This window comes from Heterodontus francisci, chromosome 13 (assembly GCF_036365525.1).
Source record: "Heterodontus francisci isolate sHetFra1 chromosome 13, sHetFra1.hap1, whole genome shotgun sequence".
NCBI classification, from domain to species: Eukaryota; Metazoa; Chordata; class Chondrichthyes; order Heterodontiformes; family Heterodontidae; genus Heterodontus; species Heterodontus francisci.
In genome coordinates this window covers 63,976,475-63,998,951 of record NC_090383.1, presented here as the reverse complement: position 1 = coordinate 63,998,951, position 22,477 = coordinate 63,976,475, and the positions used below count along the sequence as shown (strand labels likewise).

At 42.3% G+C, this 22,477-nt stretch overlaps 1 protein-coding gene across 2 annotated transcripts in view; it reads right to left on the bottom strand.

Annotated features, from left to right (window-relative positions):
• Window positions 1-22,477, bottom strand: part of pnpt1 (polyribonucleotide nucleotidyltransferase 1, mitochondrial) — an 87,474-nt gene that overhangs the window by 54,567 nt on the left and 10,430 nt on the right. The window contains exons 2-12 of one of the 2 annotated variants that reach the window (XM_068044893.1): window positions 22,019-22,082; window positions 20,837-20,911; window positions 20,656-20,761; window positions 19,939-19,988; window positions 18,248-18,311; window positions 11,340-11,387; window positions 7,751-7,864; window positions 5,754-5,940; window positions 3,869-3,920; window positions 3,720-3,777; window positions 2,655-2,751 (exon numbers count right to left, since the gene is read on the bottom strand). In XM_068044893.1, the coding sequence (XP_067900994.1) occupies window positions 2,655-2,751; window positions 3,720-3,777; window positions 3,869-3,920; window positions 5,754-5,940; window positions 7,751-7,864; window positions 11,340-11,387; window positions 18,248-18,311; window positions 19,939-19,988; window positions 20,656-20,761; window positions 20,837-20,911; window positions 22,019-22,082 (915 nt within the window). The remainder of the gene's footprint in view (window positions 1-2,654; window positions 2,752-3,719; window positions 3,778-3,868; window positions 3,921-5,753; window positions 5,941-7,750; window positions 7,865-11,339; window positions 11,388-18,247; window positions 18,312-19,938; window positions 19,989-20,655; window positions 20,762-20,836; window positions 20,912-22,018; window positions 22,083-22,477) is intronic. The other variant, XM_068044894.1, reaches the window with a different exon arrangement.

Genomic DNA, 22,477 nt, shown 5'->3' with positions numbered 1-22,477 from the left:
CGGAATCGCATCTTCAGAAACCTGATGGCCTGCTCAATGGTTGGCTTGTTGAGCAGGTGCCATTGGTTGTTGCACCTCTGTCTGGGGGTCCTGTAGAGGGGTCAGTAGCCATCTCTTCAAGGGAATTCCCTTGTCCCCTTGGAGCCAACCATGCACTTTGGGGGAAAGAGTTGGACTAGCGGAGGATAAAGGAGTTACGGCAGCGGTCAGGAAAGTGAGCACACACATACAGGAAGCTCTTGTTGTGGTCGCAGACCAGTTGGACATTGAGGGAGTGAAAGGCCTCCCTGTTGATGGATCTCATTGGCCGGTCACTGGGTGCCTTGATGACCACAAGTGATGATGCCCTGCATCTGGGCGAATCCAGCAATGGAGGCTGAACCCAATGCCCTCTGTGCCTGTGCAGGCCCATCTGTGTCAAAGTGGGTGTTGTCACCTGCCTTCCTGAAAACACCATCTGTGACCTGCCCGATGGGCTGTTGACTGCAGACTGCGAGATGCCACCTAGGTCCACAGCTGATTCCAGGAACGACCTGGTTGCATAGAAATTCAGGGCAACAGAGACTTTGACAGCTGTAGGTAAGGGACTGCCATGGGGGCCGTGAGGCCTCAAGTCATTGTGGATCAGAGCACACAGGACCGAGACCATCTGCCTGGATAAGTGCAGGCTCCTATGGCACTGGCACCCTGTCATTTACTGGTAACTGACTCTTGGGCTGTGCACCCGATGTCTTGGGTAGTGCCTTCGTCCCCTTGTAGCCACCCACTGTGCTCCTCTGGCCTCTTGCTGTCCAGGAGGTTACATCCGCCACAGTTCGTTCTGGCTGCTCTATCCAATGTCAGAGTGGCCTGTTCCCATCTGAACTCCCTCAGCTGGGATTTGTATGCTCACCAGGCCTTCCCCTACCAACCCACTTCCCTCTCCGGTTTCCTGCCACTCTTCAATGAGAAATGCAACTGTCCCGGCTGCAGCAATAGCTGCACTGAGGCTCATCTGAAGCAGCTGAGTTTTACTGGCAGCCCTTCCCAAAGCCCTCCACACTGTTGTTTTTCCCACATGATGTCTCCCACTTTCACAGCCATTAAAAATGTGCACTCCTGCTGACAAGCCTCTTAGTGCGCTCTTATAGACTCTTTAGTGAGGTCAACAGGTACTTAATTGGAGGCATGCACCCGACCCGTTCCCTCCCTTTTGACGGCCCTTTGGAAATAGCGTTGTGTCCCAGAGGCGACAGGACCCAGTGCCGACCTCCGAGAACATGATAGTCAAATTGCACTCGCAGCCATTCTTGCACCCAGTGGGCTTTGAAAATCTGGCCCAGGAACTCACATTCGGGTTCTTGAAGCCACAAAACTTTCATTAACTCACTCACCATCTACTAAAAGTGGCGCAGTGGTTAGCACCGCAGCCTCACAGCTCCAGCGACCCGGGTTCAACTCTGGGTACTGCCTGTGTGGAGTTTGCAAGTTCTCCTTGTGTCTGCGTGGGTTTTCTCCGGGTGCTCCGGTTTCCTCCCACAAGCCAAAAGACCTGCAGGTTGGTAGGTAAATTGGCCATTATAAATTGCCACTTCTATAGGTAGGTGGTAGGGAAATATAGGGACAGGTGGGGATGTGGTAGGAATATGAGATTAGTGTAAAATGGGTGGTTGATGGTCGGCACAGACTCGGTGGGCCGAAGGGCCTGTTTCAGTGCTGTATCTCTAAACTAAACTAAAGTAACAAACTTTAAAAGTTTTGAGAAAATCTTACCAAGTTCTTGAGTTCCGAGCCAAAAACAAATTAAATTTAGCATTAATCAAACATATTACTAACAGAAAGACAGGCAAATTACTATGTAACCAGAGTGATACTGTTTTCATAACTAGTGACATGAGCTAGATTGGGTCAGTAGAACTAGTCATTAAGTGGATTTATAAAATGTGTTTTTTTTATTCTTTCAAGGGATGTGGGTGTCACTGGCAAGGCCAGTATTTGTAGCTCATTCCAAATTGCCCTTGACAACCGAGTGATTTGCTAGGCCGTTTTGGAGGGCAGTTAAGAGTCAACCACATTGCTGTGGGTCTGGAGTCACATGTAGGTCAGACCAGTTAAGGATGGCAGATGTCCTTCCCTAAAGGACATTAGTTAACCAGATGGGTTTCATGGCACCTTTACTGAGACTAGGTTTCAATTCTAGATTTTTATTAATTAGTTGAATTCAAGTTCCATCAGCTGCCATCGTGAGATTTTGAACCTGTGTCACCACAGCATTAGCCCGGGCCTCTGGATTAATAGTTCAGTGACATTACCACTATGCCACCATCTCCCTGTTGCACTGCTTGCATCACAACAATTGTAAAACCATTTTGAAGACATTACCATTTATACGGCACACCATTACAATGCTTATAAACTGAAATACGCTATACTTTAACCAGTGAATATTTCTTGCGGTCATTAAAGGACAAATACAGTGAGGTTGAGCTTCTGGGAGCCCTGAATTGACTCTTCAGTGTAGTGTGGGTCAACTGTTTCTTTTCCAATACCCTTTGAGTGCAAATATGCAGCAATAAAATTTTTTTTTTACCTCCACAAAATATTCTTCTGAACATAATATAATGCAGTAAACTAAAATAATCAACAATTGAAACCAAACCAGAGAAATTTCTTACCTTAGATACTCATTCATAACAATATTTCGAAAAACCTCTTTCGAAACTACATTAAATGCCTCCATAACTTCATATGGTTCAGCTTCAGAAAATTTATCTGAGAAAATTAAACAAAATATTGTTTTGCAGATTTAGGAACACATTACAAGGCTCAGGGAAAACTTAAAAACACGAAGAATTAAAGTAGCAAAATGTTCCTTAAAAAGGAAATTGGTAATGAAAATGTTCCATGGAAATAATATGATTGCTGTTTTTAGTGTTATAAAGGAATTAGATAATGTAGACCATGCCAGGCTATTTCACCTTATAGAATCAGAGGACATATCCTACACTCCAACTGTGTTAAATTCAAAACTAATTTGTGGAATAATTTTCCAGTGAATGAGTGGCCAAATTATGGAACAGGCTCCCAAGGGAGACGGTGGAAGTAGTTAGAATTGATTCATTCAAATGCAAATTACTTCAATTTCTTTCAGAAAATAACATTTTGGGATACAGTATATGAGTAATATGAAACATAGCATGTGGCAAGTGCCGTATGCTTGGAAGGAACAGGTGACTTTGAGCAGTCCACCACTGGGGTTTTCCTTATGTCATGTCTGGGTCTGATATAGCTAACATAGGTTGATTGCTACGATTGGTCAACACTCCATTGTCACATCATGCGACTTCCCAAGTGGCAGAAGATGAATTTGATGGACCTTGGTCTTTTTTCATTTAGCAATTCCTATGCTCCTAATTTATTTCAACAATATTACTGAATTGACCTCTACTACTACAGGAATATACTAGCAGTCTTTTAATAGGTGTAAATTAGCTCAATATCAAAATATATAGACCACATGGCCTCCAGTTACTCTTTGAGGTGAGAATGTTTTCACCAATCTGAAGAGACAACTCAATGATCTCTGGGTTGAGTCCTAGTTCAAGTCTTTAAATAGAACATTGTGCGGCAAGTGTCTTTTTACCATGCTAAAATTATGCTCAATAAAATGTTAGCTTTTTTGATCACAAGCATAGAGATCGTTTACATTCTGTACAATAAGCAAGACATGTGAATCATACCTCTTAACTGTTCTTCTGTCTCAAGTCTGATTTTATTAATGGCGTCATCTCTTGAAACCTTAGTTATAAAGTAAACTAATTTTAATTTAAAAAGCCCAAGTTAGGTTTCTTTAAATCACACTAATCATTGCACATGAAGAGCAACTTACCTTGTCATGAGTGAAATCTGAAAATACTCCTCGGACCTTCTCAGAAGCAAGCCTGAAGAACAGAAACAAATTATTTTACAGCCTCTACTCTTACATTTCATTGGATGATAAACTTCATCATAAACCTATTTTCTAAATTGAATACACATGTAACAGGGACACTGCCATATGTGCTCATTTAGCAAAATTTTAAGTTATTCCCTACTACATAAGCAACAGGTAAGAACTGCTTAAAAATACATAGCATTCAAACCGGAGAGCTTATGAAAATATTGATTGTAATAGAGGGGTTGTGGTGTACTAACTGATCAGTTCTATATTCGAGTTGGCCATCAATTACAGCCTGAGAACTGCTAAACAGATCTGTTTTATCATCCTCTGACTTTAAAAAAAAATCAGAAATATTTTAAATTTTGGACAAACTTTATTGCATAAATGGACAACAGACTTGTCCACCAATATCAAAAATAACCTTTTATGAACATGAATAACTCAGGTAATGCCACACTGTACTATATTATTCCTATATTATAAATACTTAAGCTTTATAGACTTGGAAGGCTGCATAAATCCAACTAATAAAAATTAATATACAGCATTACAAAATGTAATGAGTAGATTTATGAACAAGCATAAAAGATTAAATGAATATCTATGGAGAAGACGCAAAACAAAATACTACAGTTACTATTCAAATATTGTCTGAAGACTAAGTTTCACTCTCCATATATTTTTGATTTAAAAAAAATTCAGATACCAAGGTAATTTTCCCTCCCTAAAAATTTAAGTAATTCTTGCATAACAATAAAGGACTTGTAATAAGGGGACTAGCTGTGTTGCTGAGCTTATCAATCTACGGGAGGTAGATTCACATCAGATAGTTAACAACCTACAGCACTTCAACAATCCTCTCATTTCAAGCATACAGCTTTTTTTCTTTAAGTACACGTACTGTACCTCTTCCTGATTACTTTCTCACTCCCTCTTAGATCTCTGAGTCACCCACTAACCATGTCTTGCTACCAGGCTTCTTTAGCCAACTGCTAGGAGGTATGCAAGAGTGACCTATTGACAACTCTCTCTTTTGTTGCTTCTACATTCAGTGGAGCAACTGGCTTTGCAAACATCTTTTGGATGGATTCCCAAATATAAACAGCTGGACCTGCAAGAAACATATGTACATCTACAAATTTGGTTAAGGTGTTCTGAACCAGGAAAGTGAATGTGTAAGTTAATCCTGTGCAATTGCACCCTGGATGTCCGTACTGTGGTGATGCCCAAGAGCGTATTTATAAATGCATCTCCTGGAACTGACTTAAAGGCATCTTTGCTGTCTGTGCACATAAACTAATACTGTAAAAGCACTATATGAATGTCCCTCCTTTCTAAGGGGGCATCTCTGGCAAACCCAGAGGCCACCAATCCATGCTTTAATTGGTTGCAGCACCATCATGATATGCTGCTCTTGTGCACACATTCACTCCTCCAAACCAATTCTTCCAAAGATGCTGTCCACACTCAAAACATAAATGGAAGCAGAGTGCTCCACAAAAGTAAAAATAAGTTTAAAAAAGGATGTCAAAAACTAAATCATAAATTTCCATTTAAAAAAAAAAGTCATACGGATAGTTTGATCCTGTTTTCAAGCCCATAATGCTGCTTTTGAGTCATCAGAAATGGAACACAATGAATATGATTGCAACTTCTGTGAAACATTAATTATTTCACACTTAATAGTTCTTAGTAGTATATGGTGCTCCAGGTTGGACAGCCACTCAGCAATGAAGGTCAGAGCTTTCCTTTACTTGTGTGGAAGACCCTTACAACTTACATCTGCAATCCTGTGGATATAGGTCTTTCACCAACTAAGAATTCCAGAACTTACTGTCTTGCATATTCCACCATTTCTGTGGAAGGAGTAAACATCTTCTGAGGTGTCCTTTTGGGATTTCCGTGCTCGTTTGCTAGCTGCTGAATGGCCAGTATGATTTGTTGTGTGTGTTTGATGCCCACTTTGATAGCGTGACAAAATTCCTGTTGCAACACATTCTCTGCTGCTGCTTCCATCATGACTGGTACAGGAAAAAAATTATTTGAAACCTTAATTGGTTTGTTTTTGTATATGAGGTCATAATGACTACCTATGAAGTAACTATTTCTTATAACTTTCTTCAGATTTCTTTGAAGTATGTAATACAATAGCCAATACAGAAGACAGTATAATGGGATTTAAATACAGTTTAAGCATGCAACACTGTGTATTCAGTCAAAACTGAACATACTGACTCTACACCCTACAGAGATTAACGTATTTTGGTGAGCCTTTGTCAGACTTTAAAACAAAATCAACAATTATATTCTAACTTCATGCACTGCTGAGATGTGCTACAAAATATTTCCTGAATGCAGGACTCTATCTAAACCATGTTGGGATGATGACATACTGCAAAATTGAGAATATTTTTATATTTATTTATGCCACCGTTCCAGCATGCATCCTTCCTCAAATGACAGAATAGAGAGACAATGGCCATAATTTTATGCCACCCCCAATAAGCCAGATGGTGGCTGGGGGGTGGGGGCGGGTGGGTTGGCGTAAAATGGAGCTGGAGGGTCTGGGAGGCTTTCCCGACCCGCTCCCACCTCCCCCCCACTTTACGTAGGGTGTGGCTGGGGCGGGGCGAAAAACAGACCCCCCCGCCTGAGGCCAATCAAGGCCCTTAAATGGCCAATTAATGGCCTCTTAAGGGCCTTCGCTCACCTCCACACAGATTTTACGCGTGGCAAGCGGGCGTCCTGGAGCCGGGAAAGGCCGCCCGTAAAAGCTGGCAGCCTCACAGAGCCCCAGGGGTGGGCCCTGAAAATCGGGCACAGGGTGCTTGATTGAGGGCCGCCCCCGCTGCCCTAACCACCTCCCGGATCCAACACGCTCTCCCACTTCCCCCCAAACGACCACCCTTGTCTCCCCAGGGCCCGACCGATTACCCCCAGCGAGGCAACCAAAACTCACCTTGGATCCCGGCTCCCAAGCATCCTCTTTGGTCAGCTGGCCTGCAGTCCCAGCAGTGGCCACTGCTCCCAGTGACGCTGCTGGGACAAAGAACTGATTAGCCGGCAGCTCAGTGAGGCGGGACTTCCTCCCTCAAGTGGGTGGAAGTCCCGCCTCGGAACAATTAAAGCCTGGGAACCCGTAAAATGCGGGGCGGATCCCCAGGCTAGGCGGAAGCGGGTTCGCCGCTAACTTTTACGTCGGTGGCCAGCTCCCATCCGCCCAACGTAAAATCCAGCCCAATATGTTCTCAGCTCTCTACCAATGAGAAAATTGAGTCAAGGCTTAAAGACAGAAGACCCAATTGCCCTGCCCACTGATTTTCTTTAATTTCTTCCATGAAGAAAACAAGTAATCTCCTCAAAAATGTTAGAGAGATCTGGAATTTATCATGTAGGAAAACATGGCAGTAAACTGCTGCACACTCTAACACATTACATTAAAGCATAAATGCTCTGCATTACCCTAGTGCACCAATTATTATAACACTGCCTAGTAATTTTTCTTGTGTACTATATTCGCAATGAAAACTCTTTCCTTGCTTAATTTATATAACATAGTACTTTAAAAAAAAATTAAACTACAAAATACTCAAACTGATACACAAAACATTGAATGGTTGCATTATGATGCTACATTTCATGATTATTTATAAAATACATTCAATACTATAAAAATGCAGTGTCAAATCTCTGACCAGCCATTAGGACTTTCAAAATAGAGCAGTAGTAAATTCTGAAGTTGTTAGGAAACCTAGAATAGTGCAAATGCTTCATTGTATTAACTATTTTTATTAGCAGTCAAGTGATGACTAGAGAAGATCAAATGCTTACCAACTTGGCTCTGAGGTCCTCCAGCCAGCACCAGGTTTAAAGTGCTTAACGCCATCTCTTTGCGAGTTGGGTTAATTACAACCTCTCCATCTACAAGGCCAACTCTTACAGAACCTGAAAGAGGTATTGCAGAATACAGTGTCACTTTTAAACAACTGACTTTAGGGGCAGGATTTCAAATCGTGGGTCGGAACCCCAAAGCCGCGATGACATCTGCGCCCTGATGCAGAAACGCATAGGTGTTGCAATTTTTAATCAGCAAGAGCTTAATTGGCTTAGAGTCGTGTTCACTGCCCAATTAGCAGCGGCGAATGTGGGAAGGAGGTGGGACTGAGGCAGCAGCAGGCCCAATTTAAAGGGCGGGTGGCAGCTACTGCTGAGGCTGCTGTTTGTCCAAAAAAAAAAGCACAACCTGAGCAGAGAGCAGTGGGCAGGGAGGGCCCCTGAGCCAGGGCAACCCCCCATTTTGTTGACAATTTGCTGGAGGTGCTGCTGGAGGCAGTGACTGTGCACAGAAACATTCTCCTCCCTACCAATGGCAACAGAAAGCCCGCAAGATTCACCAAGACGGCATGGCTGGAAGTGGCATGAGGTCAGCAGCAGTAGAGTGGTGAGGAGGAACTGGATGTAGTGCTGAAACCCCTTCAAATGAATTTCTTAGGTGAGTGCCAAGATAAACTCAGATGGTATGCTTCCTGATCAGCAATCACCAGAGTGCAGAAGAGAGGGGCATCCTAAGGGCCATAGAGTTCTGCTCACATTGGGATGGGGTGCGCGCAGGTGCCTTGCTGACTCATAAGCATGGGCCAGGACCCTAATACCAGTGAGGAGGCTGGAGTGCAGTCTGCAATATCATCTGACAAATCGTCTGCGAATGAGAAGCTGCAAGTGGAGAGAGAGGGAGGGAGGGAGGCAGGCATGTTCCAACGGCATCGTTGCTCACCTTGCAGACCAAAAAAAAAAAAAAGAGTTGAATGCTCAGGAGAAAGAGAAGGCACACCTGCACGTTGGGGTGCCCCAGCTTGCAGTGCTGATATGATTTGAGGAGCAGGTTCTTGACGTGGCTAGAGCATAGTCACAGGGACACTGGGGGCTTAGAAGTGGGAGATTGCCGCAGACAGGGTGAAAATATCTCTATCACCATATTCAGGGGAGGCATGGCAATGCTTCACGTGCCATGAACTATCACTGTATAAGCGGTTATATTATTTTAAGCAGCAGAAGCATCTGTTGACCGTCCTAATCTCTCATCACCATCTTCTCTTACGTCTCTCACAGCGCCAGCTGCAGAGGGGCAGGAGTCCACACTCGGAGAACAAGTCCCGAGGAGTCAGGAGGAGGAAGAGACTTCGGAGCTTGCATCACATCGTATCAGCACACCCTTCACCAGTGCAGACCCTTGCACCTCGGTGGGTCCTCACATATTAGAGAAGGTGGCACAGGGTGAAGCTCATGTCACATCGGAGCAGGAGGATTCGGGGGAGGTAGAGTAGGCTGTGACCAGTACGCCTTGGAGGATGGAGGACTGGCACTGCCCTGCTCAGCAGGATGGAGATGCATTGCCTCGGGAGTAACAAAACAGGCCCATGTCAGGGTTACCTGAAGCTCTGTGGAGCGATGCGGTGAGAATGGAGGAGTCCATTCAACTCATGTGCTCCACAATGACTCAATCTTTTGAGCACATAAGCTCCTCCCTTGACAGAGTGGCCAACCTCTTGGACAGCCATGTGCTGCATTATTGAGTGGTAGCAGGAACAGTGCATTGATATGCACAGGATGCATGCAAGACTCAGCAGCACTGACCAGTGAGTGGCCCAAATGGCGCAGAGTAGCATGGAGTGGATGCCAGCTGCGCGCCAGCCAGTAGACCCCTCTAGCAATCAAGGGCACCATGAAAGGGCTGAGAAGGTGACAGATGGTGATGAGGTAGCTACCCCTCACAGGGCTCCATCATCATCCTCCCCACCCCAGCCCATCCAACTGATGAAGCATCTGTGGAGTCACACCCTGTGACAGAGGCTGCCCCTGCATTGTTGCTGGTGCAGCAGCCCTTGGAGGATGAACGTCATGGGCATCTCAGTCCCAGACAGGCACGAATGAGCAACCTGCTTCCACCTCATCCTCAACCAGAGGGAAGCACCTCACTGGAGTGGCCATCATCGGAGGCCACCACGTCAGTCATGTCACTTTGTCGGTAATTTGGGTACTTATTATTTAAATAATAGTTAGCTGTAAAGCAATAAAGCACTGGGAAAGTTGTTGCACTAAGACTGACCTGTGTTTCCAATTTCATGTTGGTGAAATGCAGGAGAATGTGAAGTGAAGATTGGCAGAGTAATGGAGTGCGCTGGTGAAGATCGCGTTAGGTGCCGTCTTTGGAGCCCTCCTACCCTTCTTTCCTCACCCCTGCTGCCCAGAGGCCTGCCTCTGCTCCTCATCGCTAGTTGCACCAAGCCTAGAGAAGGTTGATCCCATTTCCTCTTATACCCTTCCTTCACTGACATTGGACTGTGGAGTCTACCTGAACACCCCTCCCCTCCCAGTCACAATTTCAGCCCATGCCCCCCCAATCACCCCTCCCACCCCCAAAAGCCCATGTTAAGAATGCAACAATATGCAGGATGTTTCTCATCACCGAACACAACTGTTTGCTGTGAACGAGGGCCACCTCTCAGCCTTCCTCCTTCAATGCTGCCTCATCTCTGTTCTGTTGTTCCAGATTGCTCCCCGTTATGTCACCGCCGCCTCCTCAGTCATGGTTCTGATGGCACATTGAACCCACCCCTTAGAACCCAAATCCAAGTCTGGTCCTTAAACGAGCTGCCAAAAAGCTTGTTGATATGCATAATTGACCAATTACACCGAGAAGGCAGGTTGCCTCTTCCGGCTCCTGTCAGTGTCATTCAAAATCTGATGTGCCAGTTTTGTGTTGGGAAACTGGCATGCCTACCCAAGGGGTCTATTTAAGCCACCACCTACCCCATTCCCACCTTCAGTTATGATTTGAAATCTCTGCCCAGATGCTAAGCACAAAGCAATATGAATAATAATGGAAACAAATGACATAAAATTGATTAAAAAAAGTACTAGCAAATTAAATATTTTCGTGAATGCATATTAGTTTGCAACATTCCAAGCAGCTCTATTAATAGCTTATGGTTGCTGGCTTACTGACAGCTTTTTATAATCACACAGGAACTTGAAATCCAAATTCTTGCTAAATGTTCAACTACCTTTTCAAGAATGAAAGGAGCAAGCACTTCATTTATTATTTCTTAATCATTTTAGCTTAGTTTATTGAGAAAATGGATAAAAATTTGTTCTTAAAATTCTGCCAATATTGCATTCAACTAGCCATCAGATAAGTGGCCTAAAGGACCATATCCTTTACTTCATTTGGACAATTTGCAAACCTTCCTTAACCGGCAGTTCCTGATGAGACTTGGAATTTGCTCCATGGGGTAATTGCAAATGTAAGGCAGCATTCTACCACCTTATACCGAGGCTTGCAAGTCCATCAATATGGTATTCCATTTAAATTAAAGAATACAGCTTGACTTCGTAAGTCTCTGCTTAAAATATTACCTACCTATGGGACCATTCCACGGGATGTCAGACAATGCCAAGGCTGCAGAGGCTGCCAAAACAGAAAGCAGAGAAAAGTCTAAATGTGGCAAATCTGGTGTGCATGAAGAAACTGCAAAAAAGCTTACCGGCTACATTAAAAATCACATTCCTGAAAACAATCATTCATATTTCAGTGTTTTCATCAGAGCTGCTGTAAACTGCAATGAAGGGTGTGTGAAATTTTCTTTGTCCATCTGAACTGTGAAAAACAATGCAATTATAATTTTGCTCTATAAAACTTGGATCCTGTCTACAGAAATTTTTAACTTTATACCTCAAGTACTCATGGCGCTGGTAGTATGAGAAATTTGAAGTGATAAATTACAGGAGGGGAAGAATTTCTACTTCGGATGCAATTGAATGATTCCAGTGAAAATTGCGCCTTTTTTGAAATGTGTTCTCTCCCAACTTTGAGTTTCCGCTCAAACTTATTTGCATATCAAATAGAAAATCTGATAAGAATCAGAGCAATCCGGCAGCATCTTAAAACAATGTAAAAAAAATTATTTTACTTTAAAAATATTCCATGATATATTTAAGTATGGTAACTTGGTAAAGTTTAATTAACACAGCTGAGCATGAGTTTATCACAAAAAATAAGCATTTTAAACAGTAGTGTCAATCCATCACCTGTGACTAATCTGATTTTAAATGAACAAAAATGACTTAAAAATATACTAAACTATTTTCTAGTTAGATTCAGGTAAAGCCTTCAATTCCCTCATAAATTGAAACAAATCATTGAAAATCTTTCAAAATGCACCTTTGGTATCCTTGTGCCCAGAAGATCCTCCTCCAAGACCCATAAATGAGCACAATTAGTGGAATCTCCCAAAGGTGATTAATTCACCCTGAGCGTGAAGCCAGTTTTGTGGCCAAGGACTGCTTCTAGGGGAATGTTTTTTAAAAACACTGATAAAATTGTGGAAACTCGAGTTGCACTGAATTAAATTTGCACTTAAAAATTTGCAATATCTTGTGCTGGTTATGGCAATATCAGGCAAAGTGCGCCGATAAAAAGTCAGGCCAGGGTGTTTTGCTGCAACTTTAAAGCATATTGACTCAAGTGTGAGTTCTCCTATCAAATATTAGTAGCCAACACTCTAAAGTTCAAGATTTGGAACTCTAATGGTATATGCCCAGACAGGTTCAGATTTTTGTTTTAAAAAGCCTTTGTACAGACAAGTTACATACACATAGGGCTGAATTTTACCAGCCCCTTGACGCCGCAGGTCGCAACGCAGGGCTCAGTAAAATGCTGCGGGAAGGCACCCGCCTCAACCCGCGACGTCGAGAAGGGCCCGCCGCCTATTACCGGCGATGGCGGGACCTCGGTGTGGCCCCCGCCCCAACCGCCAGGTGGCGGGTCCTTCATCAGCATGTGGAAATGAATAATTAAAGTATGCAAATAAACTTACCTGAAGGTGGCGGCCATCCCACTCTGATATTACGGCTGCTGTTGGGCCTTCGCGCGCCTTCGGAACTCCATACGGAGTTCCGGGCGAGAACCTGGTGGGGAGGGGGGAGTAATAAAGTTTTCAGAGGGGTGGAGGAGTGGGGAAATCAATTTTTATTGAATGCAGGGATGGTGGGAAGGGGTTGAAGAGCAGAAGATTGAAGGTTGGGGGGCGGGTGGGGAAGTTCAGGTATTACATAAATCAATTAATGGTCATTTCAGTCAATGAAATGACCATGGGGGAACGGGGGGTTGGGGAAGGGCCTCCATCACCTATTTTCAAATGTCATAAAAATCCTTTACATTGTCCCTTTAAAAATCAAACTTATTTGTGCGGGCTTAAAGCCCTTTAAAAATGGCGCCGCGCCTGCGCGGTGGCGCACCCCTAAAATTCCACCCATAATGTTTCAAATTAAAACTTGAGAGAAATAGGGTCAATTCCTTTTGTAACCTAGGTGGCTGGCAAAAAGCATAGTTAAATGAACTTAAATTATACTCTTCATGAGAACTGATCTTTGCTTCCAAAGAAAGCCAAAAACTTAACTACTACACTATTAATGAAAACAAATAACCAATGCATATGGGAGAACTGTATATGCAAAATGAGGTCTAATGGTGGATGAGGCATCCCCAGTTAATGAAAATGATTGCTAACCAAGTCATCAGTATACAAATGATTGATGTATCAATACAAAAAAGAGACATCAGAAAATCTATTTATTTCATTTTCTTAAAATATTAAAGTTGCTGCTTTTTCCCAGGGCTCAAACTATTACACCTTTTACCTCTCTCAGTCTTTCCCTCTTCCTACAATCTTTAGGTTTAGGTTGGCATCCCTTAATCATTTCTTCCTGCTTTACCTCATCTCTTTTACAGCTCGGTGGTATCCTGCACTGTGGACCTTGCCCCTTTATCTAGATTTCTTAGTATAAATAAAAAAAAGATAATAAGTGGTGGGAAAAAAAGTTATATCATTAAAAACCAACTTGAACTGAGTACAATTAATTATGCCATTGTTTTAGTCTGATCTGGGATTCTGAAATGAATCCTCATTAAAGGCTGTAAGAATTCTCAGTGAGTTTGGGGAATTACATCGAATTTCACAGCACAGAAACAGGCCTATGGCCAATGTTGATACTTCACACAAGTCTCCTCCCACCTGACTTCATCTCACACTATCAACAAATGCTTCTACTCTTTTTTCCCTCATGTACTTATCTAGCTTCCCTTTAACAGCATCCCTGCTATTCACCTCAACCACTCCTATGTAATAGCAAGTTCCACATTCTCACCAATGTACCAATCTATACCAAGGTATTAGTGTTTGCAAGTCGATAGCACAAAGTTTGACATATATTAAAATTGCTATGTTAACATTGCTTCGATAGACCCTGGTATAGGAGTTTTCAAAGGAAAAACCTTATCTGCAGTATCAGCAATGCATGTAGCTGGTAAGGGGTATCATTATTAAAGTCCCTATTATCCAGCATTAGCTTTAGTACACTTTACTGGTGCACTATTTTGGTCCCAAAAGTCACTCATTATGCATTTCCAGCACAGAAACATTGGCTGATAGTGCAATAATGTAAGTTCTAACCATGCGTTCTGCCTTCCTGTCTCCTTGAGTAGTTTAATAGCCTTCCATCACCTAGTGTGTCCTGAATCCATACCCCTGCCAGCACAATTTGTGTCCCAAAGAACCTTTCAACCATCTCCACTCCTGAGTAGTCACAGGTGAATTGATGCTCCTATTAATGGTGTTTGTGCACACAGTAGTTCACAGAACAACCTTAACCTGCTGCCATCCACCCCACTACCCACAAGATAGTTAAAATGGCATAAAAACAAGAAATGCTGGAAATACTCAGCAGGTCTGGCAGCATCTGTGGCGAGAGAAGCAAAGTTAACGTTTCAGGTCAGTGACCCTTCTTCAGAACAGTTTTTATTTCAGATTTCCAGCATCTGCAGTATTTTGCTTTTATTTTAGTTAAAATGGCAGTTGTACTGAAGAAGCAACCCCTTTCTCAACACCAACTACTTATATTTATATTGTACCTTTAACGTAATAAGATGTCCCGAGACACTTGACAGGAGCATTATAAAACAAAGTATGACACCGGGCCACATAAGGAGATGTTAGGTCAGATGGCCAAAAGCTTGGTCAAAGACATATGTTTTAAGGAGTGTATTAAAGGAGGAGAGGTGGAGAGTTGTAGGGAGGGTATTCCAGAGCCTAGGGCCTATGCATCTAAAAAGCAGAGTCACCAATGGTGGAATGATTAAAATCGTGGAATGCACAAGAAGCCAGAATTAGAGGAGCACAGATACCTTAGAGGGTGGTGGGGCTGGAGGAGATTACAGGGGAAAGGGTGGAACAAGGCCATGGTGGGATTTGAAAACAAGAATGAGAATTTTAAAGTCAAGACATTGCTTGACTGGGAGCCAATGTAGGTCAGCGAGCACAAAGATGATAGGTGAATGGCATTAGGTGAGAGTTAAGACATGGGCAACAGAGTTTTGAATACCTCAAGTTCACAGAAGTAGAATGTTAGAGACCAGCCAGGAGTACGTTGGAATAGTCAAGTCTAGAGGTATCGAAATCATGAATGGGTGTTTCAATTGCACGAGCTGAGACAGGGGCGAAGTCGGCCAATGTTATCGAGGTGGAAATAGGCAGTCTTAGTGATTGCTCATCTTGGGGTCAAATGCAACACCAAGGTCGCCAACAGACTGGCTTAATCTCAGACTGTTGCCAAGGAGAGGGATGGAGTCGGTAGATAGGAAACAGAGTTTGGAGTGGGGACCAAAAACAATGGCTTCAGCCTTCCCGATATTTAATTTGAGGAAATTTCTGCTCATCCAGTACTGGATATCGGATAGGCAGTCTGATAATTTAGCGACAGTGGCGGAGCGGAGACAGGTGGTGGTGAGGTACAGCTGGGTATCATCAATGCACATGTGAAAACTAACATTGTGCTTTCGGTTGATGTCACCCAGTGGCAGTATGAAAATGAGAAACAGGAGAGGGCCAAGGATAGATCCTTGGGGAACACCAGAGGTAACAGTGTGGGAGCAGGTAGAGAAGCCATTGCAAGTGATTCTGTGGCTACGATTAGATAGTAAGAATGGAGCCAGGTGAACGACAACGGAAAGGCGTTGGAGGAGGATGGTGTGGACAACTGTATCAAAAGCTGCAGACAGGTCAAGAAGGATGAGGGGGGAAAGTTTACCTTTGTCACAGTCACATAGGACGTCATTTGTGACTTTGATAAGAGTTGTTTTGGTGCTGTGGCGGGGCGGAAACTTGATTAGAGGGATTCAAACATGGAGTTCCAGGAAAGCTGGGAGCCAATTTGGGAGGTCACACGTTTTCCTCTGAAGTTGCAGTTTGACAGTGTAATGAAAACAATGTATTATTGTTTTTTCAATCAAGACATCAGAGAAAGAAAACTTTGCCCAGAAATTGACAAAGGATGCCTCCAACAATAAAACTTGCAATCATGACCTAGGCAGAAAGCAGCAAGGGAAAGATGAAGTCACTCTCAGCTGATTGATACGGCAGTTCCTGTGAAAGTGGGAGACGCCTTCCTGTAGTGCCAAGTACCTGACCAGAGATTTGTGCATCCCAACTTAAACACGGTAGACCATCTCTTCCCCACCACCAATACCATTCACCATCCCCAGAATAAAATTATGGATGAACAAATAAAGCACACATTAAAATGTGTGCAGTGCACTGGGCACAACAAAGGATATGGTCCCCTGAAAGCATCCGAGATGCAGTACCAACTTGTACACTAGAGCTAGCCACTCTACTAACCAAGCTGCTCCAGTGCAGCTATGACACTGGCATCTGTCCAGCCATGCCATGTCATGTCCATAAAAAGCAGAACAAATCTACCTGCCAATTACCACCCAGAAGCCTCCTCACAATCATCTGCAAAGTGATGAAAGAAGTCTTCAATAACACCATCAAATGGCACCTACTTGTCTTATCAGGCTTATCAACACTTAATTAGGCTTCCACCAGAAACACTCTGTTCCTGACATCATCATAGCTGCAACAGTTGAATGTTCATGCAGAGTTGAGCCAATACTAGCTTCCCGAACATCCAGGCAGCATTTGACACAGTAATGGCACCAAGGAATCTTAGAAAACTGAGGTCAGGGGGAAATGCATCTACTGGTTGCATTCACACCTAACAATGGAAGATGATCATGGTTGTAGGAAACCAATCATTGCAACTCTAAGTCATTTTACAGATATTTGTCAGGACATCATCATCAGCCCATCTATCTTTAGCTCCTCAAATCAATGACCATCGCCATCATATGTTCATGAGTAGGGCTATATGCTGACAACGTTACAGTGTTTAGCTAAATCCACAGCTGGTCTGATAATGAAGCAGCTCCTTCAGCCTACAGAAGGATCTGGATATCATCCAGGTTTCTACAAATGGCAGCTAAGATTTGTGCCATGTAAGTGGCAGGTTATAACTACCTCCTAAAAGAGACACAGTCCAATCATTTCCCTGAACTTGAAAGGCATTATCACCACCAACATCCAGGTGGGGGCTGCACAGTAGGTCACAAATGACCTGAAAGCTCTATTGGTACTAGCCATTATCAACAATGTGGCTACAAGTGCATAGTAGAAACTGGATACTCTGTAATGAGTGGTTCACATCGTGACCACTCAAAGCTTCTTCACTATCTACCAGGTACAGGTCAGGAATGTGATGGAATACTTGTCACTTCACTGGATAAGTACAGCTAAAATATCAAAGCTCAGTATTAGCAAAGAAAGAGCAGTCCATTTGATCAGTGCAGCTGCCACTGGCCTCAATATCCATCTCCTCCACCACTAACACTATCGTATGCGCTTGTCTACCAGATGCACTGCAGCAATTTACTAAGTTTACTTCAACAGCACCTTCCATTTCAGCAACCTCCATCAACAAGAAGGACAAGAGTGGCAATATTGTGGGAACACCACCAAGTTCCCCTCCTAGACACACATCATCTTGACTTGGACATACAACACTACCCCTTCATCACTGTTGGGTCTCAATCCTGGAATTCCTTTCTCAACACCATCACAGTATGACCACAAGGACTGCATTGGTTCAAGGAGATCACACTTTCTCAGGATAACAAAAGTAATCTTGTCAGAACTGCCCAAGTCCGAAGAAGAAATAAAAATATATATAGTAGACACAGTACAATGCATACACAAAACAAGCTAAACTGGCACTTTCATGGAAAGATTTCAATGATTTTAAGAGGCCTGCTCAAGGTATCAACAGCAACATAACACACTGTTAAAATTGTGCGATTTAAGCCTAGATGTTCAGGGTTCCCATGATAAACAGTGATAAATAGAAGTAACCACTCAAAGGCATGTTCTTACTTACCCCCATTAATTGCAAGTACATCAGGATCATTGACACCATCCACTGCGAGGAGGTTACAAACAATCTTACACAAAGAAAGAAACATGAACATCTTCATTCTAAAATCTCTGAATATAAATATTTCTGCAAACAAATGTGATATGCTTTGTACATGCAATAACAGACAATTCCAAGTAGGCTGCAAGATTCCTTCATTATCAAAAGAATTTCAGACATATATTTCAATGCTTTACAATGTCATCTAATGGATTTGTGCAACTGGGTTTAAGTCAGTCATTGCCATTTAATACAAAAATAAATCAGTAAGTTTTCTCAAGCCTTTTTTTTTTAAAAAGGCACTTTGCTTGAATTGAAACAGTTCTTCTGGCACTGTTTAACAGTCTTTGCGATGCAGCAAAACTTTAGTTCATTCATTAAATGGGGCAGTGTGACATATATATATATATAGATATATACAAGAGCATTAAAGACTATTTTTAAATGATTTGAGTCGTACAGGATGATTATTGAGTTGGACAGGAATTTACATGATTTCTTAGACTACTGTAGAATACAGAGCAACAAAGTGAAGGTTGCTTAGTAGGAATTAGCATGTTTGGATACAGACATTGAAGGTCCTACATGCAAACAGTTTTTCATGGTGGGATAGGTATTGGTAAGGGCAGGACTATTCCTAGTCAAGTACCCAGGTTACAGTGGGGAGGGAGGAGGAAGAATTAAAAGCCTTGTCAGGCTTTAGATAGCTATGGCATTTGGATCTCTTGTGGGTGCGAGGACTATTTGTTCCTTTCGCTGTTGGGCTAGTGGATGTGCCTGTAGGAAGGGAATACACATCATCAGGTACAGCTAGTACATCACTTGGCAGGTGGAGCACAATGCTCATGTATACTGTTGTTGAGGAGGGGCGGAAGAGTGTTGGAGTTAAGGTGATGCTTCTTCTCACTTTTTGAAGTGAATGCTAAGCAAATCTACAGGTGATGGGCAGTCGTTGGCCCTGCTGGTAATAAGCCTTTCAGTTTAGTTTACTTACAGTCATGGTTTGGGTGATCTTCAGAATTTCACCCAGAAAAATGGGGGAAAGGCAACAATATTTTGTTTGTGAGTGCTCTTTTGGTCGCAGTTCCAGCAATGATTGGAAGGTAGAATTTACAGAGTTTTTGTGTAGGATTAATTATGTACTGCATTTGGTCTCCTCTCAAGGATAAACTTGTACTGAGATTTACTTCACTTTTGAATTTGCAAGGATAAACAGAAAATACTTTTATAAATGCTCTAAACACATCTTTAAATATTCAAACCAAATCACTAATGTAATGCTAATGGCCAAGTTAAAAATGAGGTAACTAAACTATAAATTCTGGATTACTGTTGTGGTAAATTGCTTTAATTTTGAATAGCCGATTACATGCACAATGCTAAAATAGAGACTTCTGTGACAATAAGCAATGTCTATAACTACATGAGCTGCAGATACAATTGTGCAGATGTAATAAAGTTTCACTGATATTAACAAATAAGTTTAATATCACAGTTTAAAAATTATGCCAATTTCTCTTACAGCATTTATTTCCTGGTCAAAGAAAGTTACCTCAACTAAAACATGTAGGCAAAATGCAAACATTGATAAATGTGTTCAAAGTAGCCTATTCTAAAAATGTGTCTCAAAATTATTCATTTTATCCATGACTTACCTGTGTATCATAAAAGTAGCCTGAAGGAAACAGTGGTCTGATTGAACGGTCTGAAGTATGCAACAGAAAACAAATAATTGGCATTGTGCTCAATATAGTAAATTAAGACAGCCTTGAAAAAAAATCCTACATTTTGTCCCATGTTCCTGCCTTCCCAAGACTTCATGGTTTTCGTTCAACTGGGCAAATGTGGGAATATAGTCTGGACTAGGCCACCACTAAGTGCTGTTCTGTATTTGCTGATGGGAGGCCTCTTGCAGCCACTTTCAATGCTAATTACCTGACTCTTCCTCTGTCCAAAAGTAGCACTAACCAAGAACAAAGAAAGCTACCCCATGGAGGGCAATTATCTGTTAGGTAGCTAGAAGCGGAATCTTGGTCATTCTCATTGGGATCAAAGGGTTTACTGGCAGAGGTAATTACCTATCTAACCATCATTTTTGTAGCTCAATTCAAATTTTTTTTGACAAGTTCCATAAAATGCACCTACCAAATTTCAGTAACACAATATAGCGTAGCATTTCTAAATATTTTCATTTAGAAAATGAATCATTAAAAATGTAAACATTTCAGAAAATACATTTCTATAAAACATGCATCCACACATTCAACAGATACAAACATGTAAAACTGTTGCTGCAAGTACCACAAACTATTTGTAGAAACATACTTGAAAATATTGCAGCAGTAAACTTACTCTACATTAGATAATCTTACCAATTACTCTGCTAGTCAAAATCTCATTATCCGTGTAACCTATTTCTCTTCGTAAATAGGTTGTTGGTATTCTTCCTGCCGCAGCAGCTTTCTGACGGTAATCAACCTGATAAGAAAAGTTTGTTATTCTTCAGCAGAATTTACAATGTTAACCAAATACAAAATGTTAAGTAATACTTACCACCAATGGCATGAATTGGGATGACGTTGGCTTTGTTTTACTGACAGCTGTAACCATCACTGATGTCTCACCTAACTTCACAGTGAGAAAAAGAAAATCAACAATGCATACTTTAAAAGCTTTTCTAAATTGTTAACTTAGCACACAAATATTAACATATGCAGGTTAGAGGTCCCTTTCAAGCTTCACATTAATTTAAATTTCTCTTAATTTTATTGCCAATCATTTGCTTTTACTTGCCCTTAAAGTTTCTGGACTGCAAAAATTTGCTGTTTTTTGGCCATCGGACAGGGGAGTTCACAGTTGGATAAGCTGATACAATTCCCTCCATCAGTCAGTGCTCAGCAGCAGCACTGAGTAATGGACTTGAACCTGTAGCCATATTTTCAGGAAGCAGACACTTCAGTAGTAGATCTCTAACCACAACCTTATTATGCTTTCTAACACTCCAGTCTACGATGGAACTTGTGGCACCCCGAGTGCCACATGAGCAGAGCCCCCATGGAAGAATTCCTTAAGACAGCCATTGATAGTCAGATTGCTGTAGTTGAGGCCTGAGGTTCCAAGCCCACCATTATTTTTTCAGGGTACTTGGGACATGCAATAAATGCATCCTTGCCAAGACCCATCCACATTCCAAGAAATGAAAAAGGAGCAAAATTGTGGCATACAGATCTCTGACTCTTTTCCAATCAATTATACCTATAACCAAGTTGAAAATCTATTCTTAAATCACCTTTCCTAACTCAAGGTATGAAGGAGGATACTAACTAAAACAAAGGATAATAATGCAAATTGCAGAACACTGCGTAGGAAGTCTAGAATAATGTAGTAGAGGTGATGAGTTACTCTTGATCATTTGACAGTCAGAAATTGCTAATACAATATACTTGGAACCTTTTCAAAAGTTACATTTTTCTTCAATTTCTCCCCCCTCCCTACATCCATAGTTTGAACTGTTCAATAGAAGAATGCTTTCCAAAATGTTCACTTTCTTTTTGAAATATGGAGGCAATTGAAAAATCTGCCTACTAGTTCCCTACTAAAAAACACCATTCACCTCAAATCAACAAAATGTAACCAGAAGTACCTAAAGCATACTCAAATTTCAGTACTTCAATTTCCTGCTGGCCAGGGACAAGTCAATTTAGCTCTATACAGTATTTCTACAGAGCAGCTTACCTGCACCATAGCACATCCATCTGCAAACCTGGCAAGCTTCCCAGTGGAGACTTCAAGCTTTCTGCTGTAACAAAAGGACAAAACACAGTAAATAAAGCAGTATTTATCTTTAGTGAGATCTGACTGGGACACCAGCAGAGGATAAGAGAGGGAGAGAATGAGAATGCACAGGGGAAACAGTGTGGACCTGATCAGAGACACCAGTAATAGTGGCAGAGAAAGAGAGAGCGTGCGCAGGAGAATAGCTTGGACCTAACTGGAGATACCAGCGGCAGTGATGGAGAAGGGAGAGGGAGAGGGGAAGGGGGAGGGGGAGGGCGGGTGCAGGGGAACAGCACAGACCTGATAGGAGACACCAACAGTGGCGGGGAATGAATGAGAGAGAGAGAGCGAGAGCGCGAGAGAGACAGCTCGAGAGAATATGGAGGAACAGCACGGACCTGATCAGTGTATTCCCAA